The sequence below is a fragment of the Chanodichthys erythropterus genome, chromosome 10 (assembly GCF_024489055.1).
Source record: "Chanodichthys erythropterus isolate Z2021 chromosome 10, ASM2448905v1, whole genome shotgun sequence".
Taxonomy (NCBI): domain Eukaryota; kingdom Metazoa; phylum Chordata; class Actinopteri; order Cypriniformes; family Xenocyprididae; genus Chanodichthys; species Chanodichthys erythropterus.
Genome location: NC_090230.1, coordinates 24,294,521 through 24,311,287, shown reverse-complemented (window position 1 = coordinate 24,311,287; position 16,767 = coordinate 24,294,521). Strand labels below are relative to the sequence as shown.

The window sequence follows — 16,767 nt, the reverse complement described above, 5'->3', positions numbered from 1 at the left end:
GCACATGCTTAAGCATCACTTGGGGTGCGTGTGGATTCCCCTAACACTATCAACCATATACTCAACCAGTTCACCTTAGTGGTGTACAGACTGGTTTTATTTTATTTTTCATGATTTCACACAAACTACAAAAAAAAAAAAGCACAGTATTATGAATGAATTGTAGTTTACTTGGTAGCATTTTTTAGTATGACTGATTATTATTAGTACTAGTAGCCCATCTAGCTCACAAACTAGAATCAAGGCGCCCACTCCGACAAACACGCTGACATGTTATTTTCATCGTGCTGTGCAAAGGAATGACAAAAATCTGTGCAAATTACCATATTGAATGTGTGTGTGCCACGTGCTGCTCATGTCTGAATTCACTACTGACTAATCCATAACCATAAACAAAGGCACTTACTATTAAAACCCCACTTTCTCTTCTTTTCTGCATTTCACCTCTAGCTCTTTTATTAACTTTTTTTTACTAAACCTGGCATTACATACTAAGAAAATACAAAGAGATGAATTGTCAATATTCAGTGTTTTCTTTCTTTTCAACAGGAGGATGAGGTGATATACGCAGGTGTCGTCACTAAACGTTAATGGAATTCTGTGATGCTTTTTCCTCATTAATGATGTTCTTATCAGTAGGGTTTTCATGCACACAAGAAAGCAGTATTGCAACAAAGCTGTTCAAAAGAGATTCAAGGCAGTGCTCATGCTTCAATGCACTGCAGCAGTAGCTTACTTGGCCATACAACATACAAACGCATAAGCTGCTTTCATACTGTTTTCTGAAGAGTGTATGTGTGACAGACAGTAAAGTAACACGAATTGGTTAAAGCTGCTTACTGATAGCAAACATTGTGAATGCAGGTTAAGAGCATGACACTAACAGAATGCTGCAATAAACCAATTTCACTTAGCATGTAAACTCTGAACATTCATTTTACTTTTTTCTCAAACATGCTTTCAGTTGTGTTGTGTTTTTTTTTGTTTTTTTTTTAGACTTTCAGATTATTGTGATCCTGTATGTTAATGTGTGTTTCAATTATAGTAAAGGTTTAAAGCTCAAACTATCACAGAGATAGTTGAGCATCATTGGACATTATCTGGATTTTATTCAAGAGTTTCTCATTTTGAACATTACTTTAGATTTGCGAGTCTATAGTTTACTCTGAGCTCTTAAAACCCTCATGTGGATTTTTAATAAGCCCAAAACTCATCTACATTTAACACATGTATCATACATGAACTGAATGCAACACAAATTCATGGGGAGAGTGCGAAGTTACATAGATGATAAATCTAAACTATACAGCATAGCTCACATAGTAATGCTCAGATATTTGTTCACAAGTATTTATTTTGAGCAGGGTATTTTTCAGTTTTACTCTGTGTATGTTCAGGAAATCCCACAGCAGACTTTAAATGGCCATTTTATATGTTTTAGCAGCACATTCTCAATGCATTCAGACCAAAAGTCACTGACTGATATAAATAAAACTGCAGAATAACAGTTCACATTTAATTTTGTAATACACATTAGCAGCAAACGCATGTTTTTTGTGTATTTTTACAGTATTGTATTCATAAGACTCAAACCACAGAAGGCCTTATTTTCAGATTTGGAAAGAAATGTGCTTTTATCTGTTGGGTAGAGAGCATGTGTGTGAGAATGTGGTTATCACTGGACGTCTGTGGTTACTGTGCATCTGTGTTTACATGTCTTGAGATGTGAATAGAGTGAGAGTGTGTTCCTGAGAATCGTGTGGTTGAAGAACTTCCACAATTTCACTTCCTCTTTATGCAAAATATAATGTTTTACTGCAAAATGGAATTTTACAGAATGGAAAATGTTTGACAAAAATAAACTCTCTGTGAGATCTTGCTGTGTGAATGTGAAATATTAATGTCATATACTATTTATGTGTATGTGAAATATAAAATTAATATTCAGCGGCATATGCATCTCTCTATATATATCCATGACCTTATACTCTTAAACTCATGCTGTGACCCTGCAGATAAGAACTGTTAGTTTCAGTTAGTTATTTGCAGCTCCAGCAACACTTAAGATATCTCTGAGAAGTTTCCACTATTCTTATCACGCCTGGTCCACCCATCTTTTTTGCAAATAACTGTTGGTCTGTCAGTGTCAAAGACAAAAACAAGTGAATCATTTTAAAAATAAATGTAATGCCTTATTTACTGCCAGTTGCAATATTCATTGTGTGTGCAATATTTTGTGTATCAGGCATAAGTGATGATCTATTTTGTTTTCATCCATTTTGGGGAGTTTCTTACTAAAAGTTATAACATTCTTTCATTAGCATAATTGTTGCTTTAAAAATTGACTTTTCCAGTAACCAGTTTTTTTTTCAATCACTTGCAGTGAAGCATGACAGTCTTCATGTCATGTGACTGATCGCTCTACATTAAAACTTCCTTTAGCAGACAATGAAAAACATGTCAATTTTACACTATTAAAAGCCTCCAAAATACTTTAAGAGGCTCTTCTTATGGAAAGAGATGATTTTTTGCCTGCAAAATTTAGTCAGATCCGGCCAGGGATGGGCAGTATTCATGATACATGTATTTAAAATATGTATTTCAAATACACAATAGAATTTTGTAATTATTATTTGATAGGGTTGATGAAAATGGCTTTGTATTTTGTATCAAAATACTTTAGTGTTTTGTATTTTTGTAGGTTTAAAATACTGTAAAATAATTTGTAAAATTGTGGCCTCTGATTGGTGATTACTCAGTGGTTTGCCCAGACTTGTTGAGTTCAGAACAGATGTTAAGTTTTGGTGTTCGTTTTAGTAGTCTAGGCTAAATAGTTTACCAATTTACATAATGTTCTTGAAAACTATTATACCGAGCAGCAACCCCCTATATTTAGGATTAACAATCAGATGATTAATTAGTTAGAAACTAGTTTCTACACTCTCAGAAATAAAAGTACAAAATTGTACCTTTAGGGGTACAATGGTACAAAGGTACAAATTTGTACCCTTGTGATTTGTACCTTAAGAGACCATTTTTGTACCTTTAGTGACAATTTTGTACCTTTATTTAACAGTACAAAAATTGACCCTACAATTGTTGACTATAATGAGATATATATATTTTACACACTGAAGAAGTAACATTGAAGTGAAAAAGTAACACTGAAGCAGTGTTAAAGTTAATGAGATAATTGATTGATGATTGAGTGATGATTGACAATTAGTGGAGACACCTGATGATAATAAGCAGAATCATTGAAGAAACAACAAGAGAAAAAGAGAGAGACACAACAACTACAACTGACTTCCAGCCATTAAACATTATTACACTTATTATTAACCAGTTTGATTTGATTTCTGTCATACATCAACAAAAGTTCTTACTGAGAATGAACAGATGTTTAGATGTTAATGTTTGAATGAAAGTTTAGTTTGAAGTCACCATGATGGTGAAAAGCATTTCCTTTAGTTGGGCTCTTGACTCTATTTATTAACATTAATTTATCTCTGGCTGCTCCAACTTTGTGTTTGTAAAGCACATTTGTTATGGCCAGAGAAATTATGACCTGAGCTGTGTTTCCCAAAAGTGCTGTGAGCCAAAGTTGATCAATTTAGGTTTACAATGCTTTGGGAAGCACAGTCATAATGGTTGTGTTTTCTCATTGTGAAATGGCGACATCCAGTATTAACTGGTGATATAGATGTTATATTATTTCTTTCTAGTAAATCTGTTACCGCTTGAGATTCAGCAGAGCTTTTATAATCTGAAGGGTTTTTTTTTTAAACATACACAGACATCAAGAATCAGCACATGACCCTCAACAATGGTGACAATCAAACAAAGTGCTTCATGTTGCAGTGCATGATGGGAGCCACCAATCAAAACTCATCCATGGCTCCCATCATGCATTGCTGCATGAATAAATTATGCAGCTGAATTGTCCTGTAATTTTCGTAGATTGTTCATGTTTGCTTTTATTTTTCTGTTGTTTTGTTGTGACAGTAGCTTGTTTTGTGATGTTCAGAGTTGATCTGTTTGTCAGTATTTTGTATTTATTTATCGTCACCGTTCTTGAGAATCATATGCTGATTCTTGATGTCTGTGTGTGTTTAAACATTGAAGCTTCAGTTCATAATGTATTATTCTTAAAAGAAGAAAAAAAAATCATACTATTGTCAGATCTCAAGCTGTAAAATCACAGGATTACAATCATTAATACTAAAGCTACACAAACACACAGTCAGAAATTTAGACTATAAATGACATCATGCCATCACATGATGATTATATCATCAAATTATATTGTGACCAGATACTATTTTCTCAGACTATTACAAATGTGTTTTACAAACACAAAGTTGGAGCAATCAGAGAAAAACTAATAACAAAAGGTAAAGAATCAAGAGCCCAACTAAAGCAAACGCTGACCTCTTTCATGGTGACTTGAAATGAAACATTCCATAAAACATCAATTAAGACATTTTTTCTCTCTTTCCTTCAATGATTCTGCTTATTAACATCAGGTGTCACCATTAATTGTCAATCATCAATCAATTATCTCATTAACTTTAACACTGCTTCAGTGTTACTTTTTAACACTCGGTAAGATGGACTCATATGGAATGTTTAAAAATGTGTTTAAAATGAAATGTTGTAAAATGTGAAAATGAAAAGGATTTAATAAATTCTGGTTTTAATTCAGTGTATGTGTGTGTGTGTGTGTAAAATATATATATCTCATTATAGTCAATGATTGTACGCTGTCAAAGCCAATTTTGTACCCTTTTTGAAGGGTCAATTTTTGTACTGTTAAATAAAGGTACAAAATTGTCACCAAAGGTACAAAACTGGTCTCTTAAGGTACAAATCACAAGGGTACAAATTTGTACCTTTAAGGGTACAGCCCCAGTGACAAGCTATTGTACCCCTGAAGGTACAATTATGTACTTTATTTTCTGAGAGAGTACAAAATTGTCACCAAAGGTACAAAACTGGTCTCTTAAGGTACAATCACAAGGGTACAAATTTGTACCTTAGTACCATTGTACCCCTAAAGGTACAATTTTGTACTTTTATTTCTGAGAGTGTATGAATACAGGAGCCATAAGTTGTCTTCTTATAAATGACTTGTTTGTCACTGAGTCAGTGTTGCTGATGCAAAGTAGGCCCTTCATTACCAAACACCAAATAACTACATTATGATACAATTATGAGTCATTCACAAACTGTTAAACATTAAACTGTGGGTTACTTTAAAACTGATCTTCTGTCATGATCACGAATTGGAGTGCCTGAGTTGACCACTAGAGGGCACTCCAACATGGACTTGTCACCTGTCAGAACTTCATTTCCTATAACTCACCTCCTGGACTCATTATCCTCGTTTCATTGCACCCAGCTGTTTTGTGTTTGCTCATTAGTTTCTGTCTATTTAGTCTCAGTTGTTTCTGCCTTTGTTTGTGGTTTGTTATATCTATGTTACGTGCACTTTTGTATTCCTGGCTTTTTGTTTTTGTTGTCTCATGGAGCATCCAGGAGGTGAGTTATGGGAAATGAAGTTCTGACAGGTGACAAGTCCATGTTGGAGTGCCCTCTAGTGGTCAACTCGGGCACTCCAATTCGTGATCATGACACCTTCATCTGGGAGATCACATGTGAATATCTGATCTGTTAACCCTTAAATGCATGACTGTTTCGCCAATCATTCTTACATATTCGGGTCTTTATCGACCCGGAACTATATCTAACACGGAAGGATCTCTACTTGTCGCGATAATATAAAACTCCTCTGATATTAGAGTAACAATTACAGAAGAATAAAATAAATCGTATTTTGTCACCTTTTGGAGCTTGAAAGGGCTCATTCTGAGCAGATGTTTTATGCCATCATCACTGTCCTCATCAGAGCTCATTTCCCAGTAAATTCAGCAAATAATGGGCTAGTTTTATGTTTCTGGTCACGAATATGAGCCCATTCGCGATCTCAAATGTATTCTCAACTATTTCATTTTCAACATCTTCAAAATCAATATTTCTATCACTAACAGCTTCACCAGATCAATCCAGTAACAGTTACAGTCATATTTCTTTGCGTTCAGTACTTACTCTGCAGTAAATCACTGAGCCATTTCATGTTGTTATTATTATTTCGTTTTCTGTCTTAATGAGTCGTCACTTCAGCAGTGTGTATCAGACACTGCCACCTTGTGGAATAAAGGTGAATCGCACTTATTCCGTCATCTAAGATTCAATTATTCTTGTGCAGAAAAATATATGTACAGTCATACACACCTCGGGTCGTTTGCGACCCTATACAATTTTTATAAAAAATGAATACAAAAATAGGCATTCTTTTATAATTTTATTATTTTTTTCTTGTTATATTCTTTATAATGAATTGATTGAGGAATACCAAGAAGGTTGATGTCTAACTTTAAAAAATGAACGAGGAGGAGGGTAGTGAATGACGTCCTGGGTCACAAAAGACCCGAGGTATGCATTTAAGGGTTAAAGACACAATATGTAAATTTTTGCTGCTAGAGGTCACTTATTCGGTCGATTATCCTTGTTTTGTGGAATCATGGGATGTAAAAGAATTCGGATGGGCAAAGGCAGAAATCATGTTCATGGATGAGGTTATTAATGTTATTGAAGCAGAGCAGGACCGAGTGTTGTGGGAGCTGAACGTGATCGCTGGAGCAATTGCTAATGAGAGACGAAAGCGACATGTCTCAAGAGCAATGGAAATTTTATTATGCCACAATCGCCAAGCATATGTGGGGTAACGCAGCGCTGTTTATCATATTAGATACATTTGTGTTGAAAGTTGTTATAATGCTACTCCGTGCGTTCGCTCGGCAGCTGCTATGAGACACTTGTTGCACACTGCAGTAAGATAGATCGATATTAGTCATGGTACTCGCCGTAAATCAAGAAAACGAGATTTAAACAAGAAGCTATATATATTTTCTTTGGTGTTTCCATGGTTTCTACAAAATAAAACCAGAAATCAAGGGTAATGCTGGTATGATGTAATTGATAGGCGATGCATGGACACAGCCCGTGTCCTGGTTAAATTTGCTTATTTCTCTGGATTTAAACATTCTTGGAAACATTTGGGATAATGTAAGTACACAAGTCAACAAAATATATAGCATCGTTCTAGTGGTTTTTGGATATTTGAATCCAAAAAATGTACATAGGATTTGATACACTTAAAATGAAGGTATTTGGTATTTTGGTATTACAAAAGAACCATTACAAACGATTTATGCCAATTCTGCGCTTCACAACACCAAAAGATACAACAAAATGCATAATTACATTGTAATCGAATGTAATTCAATCAGAAATTTAAAACAAAAACATTTTTTCAAGCAGTAGAACAGTCTCAATAAAAATGAGATAAACCCCCAAACGTGTCAGGAAAAAGCGTACACTAAAAAAGAAATCACCTTTATGGCGTCAAACTCCTCGTGAAGATCTCCACCTGCTCCAGTTCTGGATTATAACAGTCACCTGCCAAGGTGTCCTGAGGTGTCAGTGATATGCTATGCAGTCACTAGGGTGTTCTGTGTGGTTGCTAGGTGGTTTACCAGTCTAAAGAGCCAAATCAGTTATGATATTGCTTGGGTCCGTCATTTGATCGAAGTCTGTGGGAATTTAACTGTTTATCGTCCACCAGGTGAAAATCACTTACTTGCAAATTATAACTGTGCATGTTATATTTTTTTTAATTTATTTATTTATTTATTTTTTAAATGTTACTTTGCCCACCTCACAAAGTGATACTTTCCAACTTATGCTAAAAAAAAAAATGCAATATAACGCCACTTATTTTGGCGTTACTCATGCGGAAGTCCTTAACTTTTGTTTACATGTGACGTAACGCGAACATGGCGGCACGCAGTGAGATATGATAAACACATGATAAACATTCGCTTTAAACAAATATAATTGATCGAATATGAATACAATATATCAATTTATACAATACACAATATATTAAAACAGCTCAGTAAACGTTTGCGGAATCAAGTGTGTGAAACATGTTAATGGCCCTCTCTGTTGATAACGGTACAAACGCAACAGTGCTAGCAGAGTCTAGTCGCTAGGATTCGGTAGCAACCTAGCAAGAATAATTTATTTTTGACAACAAACAACTGCAAAGCTGGCATGTTTTTTCTTTATTCGTCATGGACGGAAATGGACCACCTTTTTGGTGGGAAGCTGGAACACAAAGGCAGCAGATGTAAACACCCTCAGAAATCAAACTATAACATAACTTGAAGATTCATATTCGCACAGAATAAACGACACCTAATATGCTATTTACACAGGCATGACCATTTCGTCATATTAAGGATTTTAAAAAGTAAATTAGTATTAAAACATAAATAGCTATTCACTATATCCTATGTTTGCATTGCACTAAGGACAAAACTTTCCTTGTTTAAAATGGCCATGCATGAATCTTAAATCGGTAAAGCTTATAATACATGCAGAAATTTACAAATAAATTGAAGGGGAAAACATTAATCGCTTAACTTATATTGTACAATAGCGCCATCTGGTGACAAGAAGCACCTTCCAGAGATTAGCTCCACTATCCTATGTAAATAGCCCTAAATGAAACAGAAAAGCTTTTTAAATTACAGTTGATTAGACATTGTGTTCAGGAATGTGTTGAACAGCTAGTCAACGTGAGTGAAGGTCAAATGTTGAATCCTAAAACGATAAAGGTGAAAGTTTAGAGCATCAGAGTGTTGGAATGACAGGATCCACAGAAGGTAAAATAAATGAACAGGATTGAGGATTCAGTTACACAAAATACTAGACACATGGAGTTAGACATGTACTGATATTTACATCTGCAGTATATTGATTTAACTGATAAATGACGCCATCTGATGGAAAGGAAATAAACAACAACAAAAAACATTTTAGCACTGTGAGCTCAACATGTGCTCCATTAACTGGATCTCAACTCTTGGTGAATGTGTTGATCATGATGGAAATGACCTGTGTTTGTAGATCGACCGCAGAAGTTTCCTCTCTCATCTGCAGTTTTATGTGATTGTGGTCTCTCACTACCCTTACGAAAAACTAGTATACTTCAAGTTCATTTGATCAAGTATACTAAAGTAATGTTCAAGTATATTTTTTAATTATACTTTATGTAGTAAGTATAATATCAATGTACTAGTAGTAAACTTGTAAGTGTACTATTTTAATACCGCTTGGGACTAAATTGGCCCAATTGAAGTATACGTTTAAGTGTACTATAAGTGTAACAGTAGTAAACTTTAACTAGTTCACAGCTACGTTTCTCATTTGTACTGCATCTGTACTAAAAGTGAACTTATACTAGTATACTAGTAGTTTACTATTTTAATACTAGTAGTAGCTACATTTTTAGTATACGAAAGTACACTTTGAAATATACTCTCAGTAAACTGCTAGTTTAGTGCAAGTATACTTTTAAGTTTTCTTTAAGTGAACATGACATCACACTTATAGTTTACTTTTTATATATTATTTTTGCACTTTAAGCATACTTCTATGTTCCTACACAGCAAAAACTGCAGTGTTAAATTAACTCTCCTGGGAGTACATGTGAGACCATACTCAAGAGTGTTAAAGTGTTAAAATAAGAGTGTTAAATGAACACTGAAGCAGTGTTAAAGTTAATGAGATAATTAAGTGATAAATTAAGTGATGATTGAACATTATTGAAGACACCTGATGATAACAAGCAGAATCACCAAAGGAGAAAATCACAGTTTTTAAGCCACAATCGTGGAGATGAGGGTTTGTTTTAGTTGAGCTCTTGTCCCTTGACTTTTTAAAATAAAATTTTGTTTGGGCTGTTTTAACTGAGTTATAACATCCAGACAAACAAATGGAAAAAATGATCAGGTGGTGTTGGTTATGTTTTCACATAATCATTATTTGATCTGAACTCATTTAGAGCTCAATCTCTGAGTTAGATTTACATTATTGATTACAGCAGCACTGTGATTCTACAGCACAAGATCAGCTTTATCAATATATCTGAAGGATTTCACAAACAGTTGTTCTGATAGATGATGATAAAAAATAAAAATAAAAAAAACTTTCTCTCAGGCACACACAGACATCAAGAATCAGCCTGTGAATCTCAACAGTGGTGAGAATAATAAACCATGTTGCAATGCATTCTGGGTGCCACCAATCAAAATTCTCCAACACCAATCTCCCATCATGCATTGCTGCATGAATAAATTATGAGCTGAATTGTCTTAGTAATTTTCTTTATTCTCATATTTTATTTTGTTCCGTTTATGCGACTTTTTAGTAGCTTGTTTTCTAATATTCAGAGTTGATCTGTTGATCAGAATATGTTGCTTGTCACCGTCGTTGAGATTCACAGGCTGATTCTTGATGTCTGTGTGTGCCTGAAAGAAAGATTTTTTTTTTTCTCAGAACAACTGTTTGTGAAATCCTTCATATTATATTGATAAAGCTGATCTTGTGCTGCAGAATCACAGTGCTGCTGTAATCAATAATGTAACTCTAACTCAGAGATTGGGCTCTAAATGAGTTTAGTGATTCAGATCAAATAATGATTATGTGAAAACATAACCAACACCACCTGATCATTTTCTCCACTTGTTTGTCTGGATGTTATAACTCAGTTAAAACTGCCCAAACAAAATTTTATTTTAAAATGTCAAGGGACAAGAGCTCAACTAAAACAAACACTCATCTCCACGATGGTGGCTTAAAAATTGTGATTTTCTCCTTTGGTGATTCTGCTTGTTATCATCAGGTGTCTTCAATAATGCTCAATCATCACTCAATTTATCACTTAATTATCTTATTAACTTTAACACTTTTCAGTGTTCATTTAACACTCGTATTTTAACACTTTAACACTCTTGAGTATGGTCTCACATGTACTCCCTGGAGAGTTAATTTAACACTGCAGTTTTAGGTATTATTTTTTATACTTGAAATACCTTGAACTGTACTTTAACTCTTTCCATTTTAAAAACATTTTATTGTAGCTTCATGAATCCTTTTTATCAACACTTAAATATAAGTAAGTTTATTTTTAAAAAATTTTTTTTTATTTTTTTTATTTAAAGTAGATCGAGTCCATAAACAAGTCCACGTATAGGCCAAATATACTTAGACTTTTGTCAAGTATACTTTAGTGCAATTTTGAGTATATATCTCAGAAGTACATAAAGTATATTTCTGAGAAGTATATAAAGAGTAGACTGAAAGTATACTTTCTTATTTTTAGTTTAAAAGAAGTATACTAATTGCACACTTGAATAAACTTCTTTTTCGTAAGGGTAATCTGCCGTGTTGAGTAGATCTGCTCTAGAGCACAAGAGAGTTGAATCTAGCAATTAATCTGACAAACATTCATTTGTGAGAAGTCCACATCCATTGCTACACACTACTGGAGCTGTTGGTCGTCTCATTTTTACAGACTGAACAAACAGACAACAGCAGCCACAAAATATTTTAGAATATTGTTTTTTCTCGCTATTTTATTTAGTGAAGCAAAGTTTTGCATTAGTCTTGAAAAAGCAAATACAAATAATTCCAAGCTGAAAATTCACTAAAAAATAACTAAAAAACAAGTTAAAAATCAGCTCACACAACGATTAATCATTACCCATATCAGACGGTTTACATTTACATTCACAATCAGATGTTCAGATTTACTGCAGATAACACAAAATAGGATGTCAAATTAAGTGCAATTATGTTGTGTGACATAAAAATAAGGCAGTTTATATTATAAGGTAAGCAAATAGAAATGAATGAGTAGATAATTTTGCAATCACATCAAACTCTGTACACAGAGCAGAACAGTCAGTGTGGCACAAACACGTGTTTCTAGAAGCTTTTAGAAATTGTACAAGCGTCACTTTTTTATTTAATCTATACATGACTTGGCTAATAACTGAAGAATGGTGTAAAGCGAATTATCCAGAATTCAGAGTGAGTGACAGGAATGAAATGTGAGATTTAGCTTAGATTCATCTGCAGAGAGGATTTTAGAGGCTCACGAGGAGAAATCTGTTACATTGGTTTCATAATGAAGCTGCTGGAAGAGATTTTCCTTCACCAAAGGCAGGTCTGTGTCCTCCGGCTCATTTCTTCTCCTCTATGTGGAGGAATCTGACCAAAAACAACAACAAAATTCATTGCAGTAAAGCATTTTTATATGCAATTTTTCATTAAAATTCACATATTGCTAAAATAAGAAGAAATGTCAGTAATGATAATAAGTGAATGTATTACACTGAAAGGTTTGAGTTACTTACTTAGAGTTAATATCTGTCACAGAAGCTCATACTGTACAAAGAGAGAAATATTAAACAAATTATAAGAACAACAATAAAAAAAATAACAACAGAAATGAACAAAAACAATTGCTTTGCATCTGCCTCCTGCTTCCTGGTCATCAAATCTTCAAAATCATCCATATCACTGCCATCTTTATATTTGAGTATTAGTGGCAGTTCTTTATAATGCTGCTGGATCAGTCAAATCGACGAAACCTCCGCAGCTCAAACCTTTGATTTTGTGTTTGTGATTTAATGTGTTTTTGCACAGATTGTTCTTCATCAAGCAGAGTCATTCTGTGTCAAATCAACCAGAAATCCCCTGCTTAAATTTTTTATTTTGTTCATATTTTTTCTGTAGAAAGACAAACATAAATAGTGATGAAAGCCAAAATATGAAATATGACAGATGCATGTTTACTGGGTAATCCACTATTTTGTTGAGGGGGTCAAAATGACCATTTTCACTTGGCAGAAGAATGACAGCATCATTACTTTATTTTTACACAGAGATCTGTTGACTTTATCAATCTTTGTTTCATTATATGCCAACAGTGACAGTTCAAAAATGGGAAAAAAGCACTTCTTGTTTTGTTTTTTGTTTTTTTTGCCTCAAATTTGCATGCCTGTAACTCAACAAGTATTAAAGATATCTTAATATCCTTCTAGATTCTTTTCTTTTGAAATCTTCAATGCCCTACATACATGGTTCAGTCCTTGTTAAATATTTTTTTATTTCTTGGGCTTCACTTTCTGACTTTCTCTGTGTCTTGGGATTTTTCCATTGTGCAGCTCATGTGCCTACCTAGACAAAACAACAAGTAGTAGTCCTTGGACACACTGACACTCTCACACGTAACCAGAAGTTGAAGACACACACACATTTACGCGCATACATTTCTTATTTGTTATTATATTTTGTGAAATGCCATACATGGTAAGGTTTACATGGTAAGTCGTATGATTGGATGCTCAAGCCATCCTGGAGATTGTTGTTTAACCTATGTCTATAAATATGACCCTTCTTCCTGAATAAATCTGAGAATGCTTTGTACCACACTTGATCTGTGTCTGCTTGGTCATTCTCCCGAGATCTCGCGCTGCTGCTGCCACACATCACAGGGGTTGAGGCGCCTGTTTCTTAACTGATGACTGGAATTACAAATATTCTACCTATTACTGAGATTTTGATCGAACAGTCCTAAAGATATGGGGATCAAAAACCAAATGCGGTTCACTTTGCATACAGATGATACTTATTGCATGTAAAGAGGAATGTCTAAAGAATAAATGTATGTTGTTTCCCATCTATCTAAACTGAACACAACACACATCTCTGAGTGCTAAAACAAACATTTTTCCGAAGTTTACATGTCTTTAATTTAAGACGTGTTTAAGATATCTTAATGTCATTTTAGACTCTTGTTCCGGTTAATCTTTTCTTATGAAATCTTCATAATTTAAGGCCCTATATGGTTCAATAGGGACATCAATGCGGTCACGTGTAGTTAGGATACTGTGTATTTAAACTCTCTTAGTCGCTTCAGAAGCTGTTAAAATGAACAAAATAATTTCTTCCAAATATCCTTAAAACTGATTCAAATACAGATTCTTATAAATACACTTAATGTGCCTCACCTTTACCATCTTCGGTTGATTTCGGTACTCTGAGAGTTTTGTTTTATTCAATTCTTTTGATAGAGGGAAACAAGATACATTTCTAGTTTAAATCTTTATATGCAGTATCAGCTGTGTGCAAAAAAACAAACAAAAAAACAACATTTAGTGTTTAATCACTGAAAAGGTGTACAATTTACCGATTTACTAATGGATCCACATTAAGACCTCCATATCTCTTGGATTGAACCATTAAGGGCCTTTAAAAAGAAGATCCCAAAGGAAAGTTTGTTAAAAAAAACAGAATCTAAAAGGATATTAAGATATCTTTAATACTTCTTGAGTTACAGGCATGCAAACTTTTGAACTGTCACTGTTGGCATATAATGAACCAAAGATTGCTAAAGTCAACAGATTTTACTAATAGACCTACCAATCTCTGTGTAAAAATAAAATACTGATGCTGCCATCTTTCTAAAGTCATTTTTACACTCATCTAATATGGCTCCAAAGCTGAGGTGAAAGTGTCATTTTAACCCACATGCAGTCAGGAAGGAGCTGAAACGCAGACGTGAAGACATTTATGTTTGTCTTTCTACAGAACAAAATATCACCAAAATCAAAAACGAGCTGGGGACCTGAGGTTGAGCTGACACAGAATGACCCTGCTGCAAGAACAACCTGAACAAAACATATTCAATCACAACACAAAGGCACAAAAAGGTTTAAACCTGACTGAGCATCATCTGCTACACCTTTACAATCTACAGCACAATATATTTCAGCTGTAATACTTACACATTTGTCCCTTTATCCCGTAGAAATAGTAAATAATCCCACCAACAGCTGCAGCCACTAAAAGAACAGCAATAACTATCCCTACTATCGCTCCTGAAGACAGACCTGGAACTGAAACAACTGGAGCGAGACAGTCGTTAATATCACTGACAGTGAAGGAGGTCAGAGCTGTTTGCTTGTAGGCTAACAGACGCTTCTATACTGTGAAAAATGATTCTTCATTAAACAAAGATTACTGGAGTATGTTTTACAAGAAAATACAATTTCAGATTTTCTACCGCAAAATTTCACACATTTTATTTGTGAAATTACTATGAATTTCTAAGTGAATTATTATTATTTTTTTTTTTTTTCAGTGTGGTCCGCCATCAGACTGTATCATGTGATACCTTTAAAATGTTAATGTAAATTCATCACTCATGTAAGTTTATTTCTGTATTTTGTTGTAAAACCACACCTATTTGGATTTGAATTATCAGCATTAAACTCACTGAAAGATTGATTTTTTTTGTCTGGGCGGCTGGTCTTATTAAGGAACTTTAACATGATCAATATTGAATAACAACTGAATGACTATTATTTTGAAACCTGGTTTTCCCCCATCTTTGATTAGATTCAACTGTATTGAACAGAGTGCAGCACAGAGCCAATGAAATACAGACAATTCTTAGTTATCTATAGTGGAAAAATATTAATGTCATATGTAATGTGTATGTGAAACATAAGATTGATATTCAGCGGCATATGCATCTCTCTCTATATCCATGACCTTATACTCATACTGTGACCTTGCAGATAAGAACTGTTAGTTTCAGTTAGTTATTTGCAGCTCCAGCAACACTTAAGATATTTCTGAGAAGTTTCCACTATTCTTATCACACCTGCTCCACCCATCTTTTTTGCAAATAACTGTTGGTCTGTCAGTGTCAAAGACAAAAACAAGTGAATCATTTTAAAAATAAATGTAATGCCTTATTTACTGCCAGTTGCAATATTCATTGTGTGTGCAATATTTTGTGTATCAGGCATAAGTGATGATTATTGTGTTTTCATCCATTTTGGGGAGTTTCTTACTAAAAGTTATAACATTCTTTCATTAGCATAATTGTTGCTTTAAAAATTGACTTTTCCAGTTACCAAATTTTTTCAATCACTTGCAGTGAAGCATGACATTCTTCATGTCATGTGACTGATCACCCTACATTAAAACTTCCTTTAGCAGACAGTGAAAAACATGTCAATTTTACACTATTAAAAGCCTCCAGAATACTTTAAGAGGCTCTTCTTATGGAAAGAGATGATTTTTTGCCTGCAAAATTTAGTCAGATCCAGCCAGGGATGGGCAGTATTCATGATACATGTATTTCAAATACAAAATAGTATTTTGTAATTTGTATTTGATAGGGTTGATGAAAATGGCTTTGTATTTTGTATCAAAATACTTTAGTGTTATGTATTTTTGTAGTTTTAAAATACTGTAAAATACTTTGTAAAAATGTGGCCTCTGATTGGTGATTACTCAGTGGTTTGCCCAGACTTGTTGAGTTCAGAACAGATGTTAAGTTTTGGTGTTCGTTTTAGTAGTCTAGGCTAAATAGTTTACCAATTTACATAATGTTCTTGAAAACTATTATACCGAGCAGCAACCCCCTATATTTATGATTAACAATCAGATGATTAATTAGTTAGAAACTAGTTGTTATGAATACAGGAGCCATCAGTTGAATGACTTGTTTGTCATTGAGTCAGTGTTGCTGAAGCAAAGTAGGCCCTTCGTTACCAAACACCAAGTAACTAAATTAGGATACAATTATGAGTCGTTCACAAACATTAAACTGTTGGTTACTTTAAAACTGACCTTCCCATATGAAAAAAACCTATATGTTTCATATACAGCAACCATATATATTCTTTACTCAAATCAGCCAGAATTTTCTTATGTGTTTCATATAAGTTCAATACATGTCATATACAAAATCAGACCGATTATGGCCACTTTCAT

The 16,767-nt window shown here is 34.0% G+C and overlaps 1 protein-coding gene and 1 long non-coding RNA gene across 2 annotated transcripts in view; one reads left to right on the top strand and one right to left on the bottom strand.

Annotated features, from left to right (window-relative positions):
* LOC137027982 (uncharacterized) overlaps window positions 1-2,861 on the top strand; it is a 34,457-nt gene extending 31,596 nt beyond the window's left edge. Inside the window, exon 5 of the mRNA XM_067396650.1 lies at window positions 550-2,861. Coding sequence (XP_067252751.1) covers window positions 550-591 — 42 coding nt within the window. The 3' untranslated portion in view covers window positions 592-2,861. The remainder of the gene's footprint in view (window positions 1-549) is intronic.
* An 8,657-nt stretch (window positions 2,862-11,518) lies between these two features.
* On the bottom strand, window positions 11,519-15,031 carry LOC137028001 (uncharacterized). Its single transcript, XR_010896140.1, has 3 exons — window positions 14,766-15,031; window positions 12,330-12,360; window positions 11,519-12,183 (listed from the first exon to the last, which is right to left on the bottom strand). It is a non-coding gene; the product is annotated as an uncharacterized lncRNA (long non-coding RNA).
* Window positions 15,032-16,767: the final 1,736 nt, after the last annotated feature.